Source organism: Canis aureus, chromosome 16 (assembly GCF_053574225.1).
Source record: "Canis aureus isolate CA01 chromosome 16, VMU_Caureus_v.1.0, whole genome shotgun sequence".
Classification (NCBI taxonomy): domain Eukaryota; kingdom Metazoa; phylum Chordata; class Mammalia; order Carnivora; family Canidae; genus Canis; species Canis aureus.
The window spans coordinates 35,793,218-35,801,229 of record NC_135626.1 but is presented as its reverse complement, the minus strand read 5'-3'; the positions used below and the strand labels follow the sequence as shown (position 1 = coordinate 35,801,229).

The following is an 8,012-nucleotide window of genomic DNA, read 5'->3' as shown; positions in this document are numbered from 1 at the left end:
CGCCTCACCCTCACCCTTCAGACATCGGCGCGAGAGATCTCAAGTCAGCTCTTCCCCCTTCACCTCCTTTATAGCTCTAAAACACCAAAGAGGGAGGGGGGGCTTGGCTTTCGCTGGCTCTGCTTTAAAACATCATGGCTTTCTGTTCCATACGGGAGGAGGGGGGGCGCAGAGGGCCCAGCCCGCGGGGCGACTTTGGTAAAGTCCCTGGTCTCTTGCTGCATAGACGAGGCTGGGGTGAGAGGAGCCACGGTCGCGCGCTGCGAGGTCCCAGGCTGGACGGACCCGAGCCGAACAGTGCTACCTCGTTCCACCACCAGGAGGCGACTGTACCCTCTGGCTTTTTTTCCTTTGGGGAATGCTGGCGGGGGTAGGGGTGGGGGTGGGGCGCGGGAAGGGAGGCTGGAGGAAAAAGGGTGTAGTGGCTGGGTGGGGGGGAAGGGCACGGTAGATGAAGCAAGATCTAGGCCTGAGGCAGTCGGTGGAGAGCTTCACCTCTCTCGGCTGGGGCTCCGGGGCAGCCAGGAGGCTTTCGGGACGGGAGTCCCCTTAACGGAAGACTGGGGGAGGGAAGGTCCCGCGGCTCAAGGCAGCAGTTAAAGCCGCGGGAGATGTTCTAATCTCCCCTGCCAGGGAACCCCTTCCTCCCACTTGGGAGGACACGGATTTTGGAAACACCGCTGCCTTCCCAGGTATGCGCACCACCTCGGGGGAGCCAGGCTCCAGATTTTAACGTTGCCGTGGAACGGGGGGAGGCAGCCGAGGTGGGTTAACTGCATAGATAGGGACGGCTCCGAACTCCCCTCCCCCAGCCACCCCCCCCCCCCCATGGCAGATCCCGGAAAAATTCCCGAAACTCCCAGAGGGACATACCGAAGCGAAAGGGAAAAAGGGAGTCGTAAAACTAGGTTTGTCTTTCCCGTTCGCCCCCACCCACCCCACGCGTCCCCCTCCTCCGCCCGGGCGCCCCCTGCAGGCCACCATCCTCAGCACGTCTTCAGCACCTGTTGCAGATGGAGGCGCACGTCGGTGGCGGTTTCCCAGGGCACCACGCTGGCGCGGAAGGAGCTGGGCTCGGCCTTCTGCGCCTCCTGGATAAGGCGGTGCATGGGGTAGCCCCGGCGCGGGAAGGCCACGTCGCCGCCCGCCAGCAGCCCCATGGGGCAGAAGTCGTTGGCGCCGTCGCCCACGTAGAAAAGGCGCTCGAAGTGCACGCCGTCGTGAGCCCGCTCGCGCAGGTAGTCGCTGAGCACCTTGTGCTTGCACATGTTGGCGGGGCAGCGTGCGCAGCTGTGCGTGTGGAAGGGCCGCAGCGCCAGCAGCCCCCGCGCGTCGGGCCCCGACGGGTTGCTGAGGATGCGGCGGAACAGGCCGTGGTGGCCGGCGGCGCGCAGCGCGCTCTCCACGCCGAAGGTGTTGGCATCCGAGATGAGGATGACCTCGAAGCAGGAGCCCTGCTTGGCCACGAACTGCAGCAGGTCGCTCATGCCGGGCGACAGGGGGATGGCCTCGTAGATGGCGCGCAGGTCCCGCGGCCGCACGCCCTGCTCGCCCAGGTACTGGAAGACGCGCTGCATGTACTCGTTGTAGAAGCCCTCGCGGTAGGTGGCCCGCAGGCTCTCGGGCAGCCGCTGGCCCGGCGCGGCGCGCACGATCGAGTCGTCGCTGTTCTCGTCCACGATGGTCTCGTCAAAGTCGAAGGTCAGGAGGAAGCGCGGCGCGCCCTGCGCGGCCATCCCGCCGTCCTGGGAGCGGGGGGAAGAGGAGCAGGAGGAGGAGGAGGAGGAGGGAGCAAGCGAGAGGGGGCGCGGCGCGAGCCGGCCGGGGAGAGGCTGGTTAGCGGGCCACGGCCAGAGGCGCTGGCACGTCCAAGACCTGAGGAGGACCCGAGGCAGGTTAAGGTGGGCGGAGGACCCGCCGCCGCCGCAGCCCCCGCCCCCGCCCCAGCCCCAGCCCCCGCCCCAGCCTTCCCCGCCCTCCCCGCTCGCCCCTCTCGGTGAACTGAGCTGGGGTTTAACCCAGAAGGGCTTCCTTGGCACCTGTCTCTGCTACTCTTGTCTGGGCCATTGGGGCCTAACGGGGTCAGCTTAGAGGAGGGGGAGAGCACCCCTTTGGGGGACGTTTATGGATGAGGCCGTTCTGGAGACTTCCAGTGACCCCCGTTGTCGGTGTGGCGTCCTCTCCACCCCCTTCTTCCCTAAGAAACGTAGACCACGGAAACCAGGCATTCACCCAACTGCAGCAGCCTCCTCATTCCCTTTTTGGGCCATGCCCAGCTGATGGGACTGTGGACAGTAAGGAGCCAGGGTCCAGGCAACACTCGCTGGTATCACCCGAGGCATGCGACTGTGAATGCTAGGTCCTGTGGCTTGGCTGGTGGCTAAGAGCTGGGCCTCTGCATTGGCCAGAGGACTGGATTCTAAGCTCTTGGAATAACCAGGTTGGTGGGTTAACCCAGTAGGGCTCTCTGGGAGCTGCTTCCAGCCCCATGGACCCCACCTGGCAGGGGTCCAAGGATGGGACACTGCTTCTCCAGGGAGGTTTTTGGGCCCTGTCCTAACAGCTCATCACTAATCACTTGCCAATTCCCTGGGAGGTACACGTCAGCGGGTGGGGTTTCTGCCAGAGTCCGAAGTAAGCGGGCAGCAGAAGCAGTGGGGCTTGGGGAGGTAGGAGCTTCCCGCACCAGGCCACGACATACCTGGGAGACAGGTAGGGGAGAGGAAAGAGAGCAGCGGTGGCTGAAAAGGCAGAGGGGGAAGGAGCAGGGAGTGGATACAGGGTGGGGAAGGAGAAGGCGGGGAGGAGGAGGTCATGCTAGGGGAGCCTGAGACAGAGTGGGGCTGGGAGGGGTGGCTCCAGGAGGTGGAGCCCTGGGGCCAGAGTCTCACCTACAGAGGACATGGGACAGCAGTGCAAATGTGAGGTACAAAGGCAAAGCACTTGGGGACCGCAGAAACCCCCAGTGGCCTGTCTCTGCCACTGTTGCCTGCTGGCTGCTGTGCATGGCCGAGGGGCAGAGAGCAAACCAGGTACAACTTCTGGATATCCACACTGCCTTTCTCCCTACTGGCCTCCCACCTTAATCAGTCCAGACCCAAGCACTCTCCTCCTGGCTTCATCCTGACTCGCCCCTTGATAGTCCTGTGGTGTTTATGGCCTGGTACATCTTGTGAAACAGAGTCCAAGCTCCTAATTTCAGAGCCGGGATGTGGACCCAGCTCTCTGCCTCCACTACTAGAACGGTTTTCCTGAGCTCGGCCCTAGAGTCACCCTCTGGTCTCACCAACATCTTTCTGGGAGTCTCAGTGGACCAAGATCCCTTAAGTTGACGATGCAAAGCATCAGGACCCCATGCCTGGGATGGAAGCTTCCAGGGATTAGTGGTAGAGATGAAGGTAGACCTAAAAGGGGCTGGATAGGGCTCCTTCCACCTAATCATGGGAAGGGGACTGAGGCCTCAGCCTAAGAGACCCCTGGAGGGACCCACTTACCCTAGACAGGCATCGGAGGCCAGCAACTGGAAAACACCCGCTCATTGTCAGTGCATCACCCTGGGCACCACCTTAGGGACTCTGTTGGCCTCCAGCCGTTGTCCAGAGCTCCTGACAACCACACAAGGTCTGTTGGAGAGGGCCAGCGGCTAGCTTTGTTTCCACCACCAATGGCCACCTGGTTGTGTCCCGTCTGCTGAGCCCCGGGAACCAACCACTCCCACTCCCAGGGGCTCAATAAAAATCCCTCAAATACAGTGCTCACACACCACAAAGCCCTCATTTGGTATCCTCCTACCAATCCCCTGTGATGTTTGAGAGGTTACAAGTGATATTAACTGGAGACCCAGAGAGGTTAGCCGACTTACTCAAAGGTCACCACTGTGAGTGGTGCCAAAGACAGGTCTGAAGACTGGAACTTAGGGTCTGAGACCAGTGCTTTAATTTTCTCCAGTATGATCCTTGCACCTTTCTTGTGTATGGCACATCATGGTTTACGCGTCACCGGCACTCATGTTCTCCCCATAGCTCAGTGCAGTCCCATGAGTTCAGCAGGTGAGAAGGGCCCAGAGAGGTTAACTTGCCTGGGGCTGTGTGCTTGTTTCCCCAGGGAGTCTGATTCAAGAACATCTGGCCACAGCCTTGTATACTCTCTGCCCTTAAAAGGGAAGGGGCAGATGACCAGGCTCATTGTACCACAGCGGCGGGCCAGGACCCCTGAGCATAACCAATGATCTGGGACTGGCCTCCCTGGTGCTTTCAGAGGCTGGCAATCTGCCAGGAGTCAGTTTGAAATTTCTGTGTGGCTTTGCTGTGTGACTTTGGGCACAGGGTTTGGCTCCGTGGGGACTTCACCAACTCAGCTACAAAGGATACCTCCTACAGCTCCCAGGGCCTCCCCATGTCCCATTCCTCCCCTCTCATCTTGGGGTTGAATGAGAGAATAGAAGCCTCTGGGACAGATCTGGAAAGATATTGAGAACCAGAACTAGACCGGGAAAGGAGCAAAGTTCTGGCTGGTTGCTGCCCTCTGGTGGTGACAGCGGATGATACTGGAAACCCCTGACTTTGTCAAGGTGACACTCTCCCCAGACCATCCCAGAACATCAGGAAGAAGCTGTGGCCCTGAGACAGAGATTGGGACATCCCAGGAATAGGCCATAGGTCAGAAGGAGAGGTTCTATCACCTGGAGCTACCTCACCCCTCCCCACTCCCTAACCAGATATGCTTTAAGCCCTTTGGATAGGGATGGATGCGGGTCTCAGCCTTTCCCATAAGAACTCTTAATCTAATCTAGGAATTGGGAAAGATTGCCAGAGCTGAATGGGGCACATGGGGGAGGGTGGGGGCAAAAATAGGAGGGGGCCAGGGGAGGAGTCAAAGAGTAGATGGGAGAGAAGGCATGGGTATGCTGGAATGGCATGTTCTGGAGAATGGGAGGGCTGTCCCCAGGCCCTATCTGGAGGGAGTTCCAAACTTCCAGGATCCTGTCTGATATCATGTGTCCAGCCCATCCCCACCCTCCCCACCCCCTGGGGCCCAGCAAGTTTGAGGAGAAAGGTCAGGGGATCCCACTTCTGTGGTAAAAGCAAGCAGGGGCTCAAACAATGAACTGGGCTTGGGGAGAAGAGAGTGGGAGGTAGATACACAGGCTCTTCAAGCAGCCACCCAGAGACCAACTTTCATCCCACAGAAAAGGGTCTCTTTGTTTTGCCCTTGTTTCTTTTTTTCCTTTTTAAAATTGTAGTGGAATGTTATACTGATTTTTAATCATGTGCAAAAATTCTCATTCATTAGAGCAGAAGACATACATTTTTTTCATCTAACAATATTTAGGGACATCGTTTCCACAATCATCGTTTAGTGAATTGCCCTTGTTTCTTTTAATCCCCAGAGCAGAAAGCCAGGCATCCTGAGTTTCCTCCCCCAGGAAGAGAAGGCTGTGCTGCCACACCACCCTTACCCCCACAGTTCCCAGGCCACATTGGCATGTGGTTTTCATGATGTTCAGAAAGGTTACTCACCTCTGGCTGCTTTGTCCTAAGTGACCAAATCCTTTTGTGGTCACCAAAAAGAGTCCCTTGGAGAAAAGGGGGACAGGATCTCTGAGCTTTTCCAGATAGATGGCTAGAGCAGAGAGAGGAGAAAAGGGGTTTCTTTGGGGTGGCAGGGAGTCCATATTCTAGTCCCACCTAAAAGCGGTGCCCACCTCCCCGATTCCACATCAGATCACTGGATTCCTCCTTGTTTCCACCCGCCTTTTACAAAAATGCTTTCAGAAGACATTTGTAGGAATGGGGACTGGGGAGGGGAAACAGTTTGAAGTCCCCCCCCCCCCTTAATGAGGGGAATGGAGCCCACTGGACAGTTCTAGGGCAGTTTTCCCCAGGAAATGTTCAGGATAGGGGTGGGGGATGGAGAACCAGGACTTGCAGATACCACAGTTATAATCCCCCTGCCCAAGACCAGGTCTTCTTGTAGCAATCACTAGGAACCCGATCCCACAACTAAGCTGAAGTTTTCTCCCTCCCCAGGAGGGTGTTCCCAACTTCACCATGGTTTCTTCCTTCTCACCACCACCAGCAGCAAATAGGAAAAACAGAGGCGGAGGGAGGTAAAGCTAACATCCCCGGGGGGGGGGGGGGGGGGGCACAAAATCAGATACGGGATTAGAACTCAGGAGTCCCCGGGTGCCTCTAGGCAAAGTTGTAGCCAGAGCTCCCCCTCTTGCCCTGGAGACCCTCTTGGACTGTGAGTAGCTAGCTGGCCGCGAGGACCTGCAGACCTGGTGTCCGTGAAGATGCTGGGATTAGGAGTCCCCTCCGGGCTCGCCCTGCCTGGGTGGATGAGCTGGAAGGGGATCCTCAGTGGACAGGGAGGTGGCAGCTGCCGGTGGAGTGGGGGGAGAGATATTTTTAGAGGTGGCTGGAAAGCAGGCATTCTGGCACACCCCCAGCTGGCGGGTGCTTCGCTCCAATGCGGGGCAGGGGGGGCGGCGCGCAGCTCGGGGAGCCCAGGGGACCGGTGGGTGGCGGGGAGCAAGGGGGCACTGATTCCTTCGCTTTGCCCGAGTCGGGGATAGAGGGCTCTCTGGGCACCGCGTTCCTGGGTGGGAGAAAGGAGGACTCCGGTCCTCGCTCCAGGGGACTCCCCCACTGACACACGTGAAGGAGCGCCCTCGAACTCCACACAGCCCCCACCCCTCGCGGGGACCCCAGCCCGCCCTGCCTCGGGAAGCCCAGGACTCACGTGGGGAGCGGTGGCGGCAGAGGTCTGTCCCGGCTTAGTTTGGAGTGTAAAGAGTGGGGGAGTGGGGCTAGCGGAGGTATTTGGGCGCAGGATGGGGCAAGGGGTGCTTACGGGAATTGGAGGGGACGCGGTGTCTTATCCACCCCCGGATTTCTGGGCTCCGGCTCACGAGTCCCTCCAGTCCCGAGGGCCCGTGGATGATGTGCGTCTGGGCCGCCCCCTCCACCTGCCCCCCATCCCCCCGGGCCGCCGCCGCGTCCCCTTTAAATGCCCGGGAGCCGGAGCCCGAGCCGCCGCTGGCGCTGCGGCTGCCGCAGCACCCGGGCCCACCGCAGTCCCCGCACGTCACAAGCGACTGTCCAATCACAGCGGCGCCGGCGCACATCAAAGGGGCGGGCGGCCTGCGGGCCACGCCTTCAGGCTGCCCCGCAGGCTCGCGGAGCGCCCGCGCAGGTGGAGAGGCGCGCGGGGGGGAGAGCGGAGGAGAGGGGATGTGGAGCGCCTCCCTCGGGAGCAGCGTGGGGGGCACCCTCGCGGGAGCGGCTGCGGGGCTCCGCCGGAGTCCCTGCCTACACGCCCAGAAGTGCCAGGGCTGTGCCTCCGGGGCGCCGAGCCCCGAGATTTGCAGAAATGCACCCCTGCCGCCAGCCCCCATTCTCCTCTTCGCTCCTCCGCCGAGCGGTAGGCGCCGGTCGACCCAGCCGGGGAACCGCGTCGTCTCGCACGTGCGCCTAGCTCTGCCCTCCGCGCGGAGTCGCGGCACTCCTGGGACCCTTCCTCCCTTACAGGTGACAGGGGGTCGCCGCGAAAGGGGTTCGCCGTGAGCAGTGATTTAAGGACCCAGTTGTTTGCCTTTTGCAAGTGATGTTGTAAATAAAAAACCTACTTTCTCTTGTGCTTGGTTAAGAGTTGGTGCCGAGCCGCCCTCCCCTGCGTCCCCGCCCGCCCCAGCAGTCCAGCCGCCGCCGCCCCAAGCTCCATCTGCCCTCCCTCCCATGGTTGAGGGGTTGAGGAGAAGCTTATGCTTCGACTACAGCGGAGAGCGGGAAGTTATATATACCGAGAACCTATTATGAACCAGGCACTAGGGTACTAGGTCTCTGCACTTATGGTTGAATATTCACAAAGGGGCAGTTATTTGCCGGGAGTTCAAACCTAGGCACACCTGGCCCATGGGGTCACAAAGGAGCTGCGTGGATGCAGAGCCTAGAAGCCCTCAGGCCTGGGTCAAAATCTCTCCGTGCCCCGCTCTTCCAAGAGAGCCAGTG

At 60.1% G+C, this 8,012-nt stretch overlaps 2 protein-coding genes across 28 annotated transcripts; one reads left to right on the top strand and one right to left on the bottom strand.

The window, feature by feature from the left end:
• Window positions 1–51: 51 nt before the first annotated feature.
• Window positions 52–7,082, bottom strand: PHOSPHO1 (phosphoethanolamine/phosphocholine phosphatase 1). Of its 27 annotated transcripts, XM_077852852.1 has the most exons (8): window positions 6,856–7,078; window positions 6,281–6,381; window positions 5,520–5,622; window positions 3,863–4,152; window positions 3,495–3,605; window positions 2,583–2,701; window positions 1,005–1,875; window positions 52–425 (listed from the first exon to the last, which is right to left on the bottom strand). In XM_077852852.1, the coding sequence occupies exons 5-8, from the start codon at window positions 3,537–3,539 to the stop codon at window positions 69–71; spliced, it is 1,392 nt and encodes a 463-aa protein (XP_077708978.1). In that variant the 5' UTR covers window positions 3,540–3,605; window positions 3,863–4,152; window positions 5,520–5,622; window positions 6,281–6,381; window positions 6,856–7,078; the 3' UTR covers window positions 52–68. The 27 variants fall into 27 exon arrangements, with proteins under 27 accessions (XP_077708978.1, XP_077708988.1, XP_077708989.1 ...); XM_077852862.1 differs by lacking the exons at window positions 3,863–4,152; window positions 6,281–6,381 and adding an exon at window positions 2,040–2,197 and having other exon boundaries at window positions 2,583–2,741; window positions 6,856–7,082; XM_077852863.1 differs by lacking the exons at window positions 3,863–4,152; window positions 6,281–6,381 and adding an exon at window positions 2,040–2,197 and having other exon boundaries at window positions 1,005–1,745; window positions 2,583–2,741; window positions 6,856–7,082.
• On the top strand, window positions 1,968–7,640 carry LOC144286423 (uncharacterized). Its single transcript, XM_077852873.1, has 2 exons — window positions 1,968–7,425; window positions 7,533–7,640. Exons 1-2 carry the CDS (start codon window positions 6,942–6,944, stop codon window positions 7,607–7,609), a joined length of 561 nt encoding a protein of 186 aa, XP_077708999.1. The 5' UTR covers window positions 1,968–6,941; the 3' UTR covers window positions 7,610–7,640.
• Window positions 7,641–8,012: the final 372 nt, after the last annotated feature.

Bases quoted from the DNA above. Each gene is read 5' to 3' on its own strand.
- PHOSPHO1 (XM_077852854.1), bottom strand. From the start codon at position 3,539: ATGAGCGGGTGTTTTCCAGTTGCTGGCCTCCGATGCCTGTCTAGG. The intron at 1,876-2,582 runs GCAAGTGATTAG...GGTCCTCCTCAG, and splicing joins GTGTACCTCCCAGGGAATTG to GTCTTGGACGTGCCAGCGCC. The intron at 426-1,004 runs GTGCTGAAGACG...CCCCCCACCCAG, and splicing joins TGCGCCTCCATCTGCAACAG to CCACTACACCCTTTTTCCTC.
- LOC144286423 (XM_077852873.1), top strand. From the start codon at position 6,942: ATGATGTGCGTCTGGGCCGCCCCCTCCACCTGCCCCCCATCCCCCCGG. The intron at 7,426-7,532 runs GTAGGCGCCGGT...CCTCCCTTACAG, and splicing joins CTTCGCTCCTCCGCCGAGCG to GTGACAGGGGGTCGCCGCGA.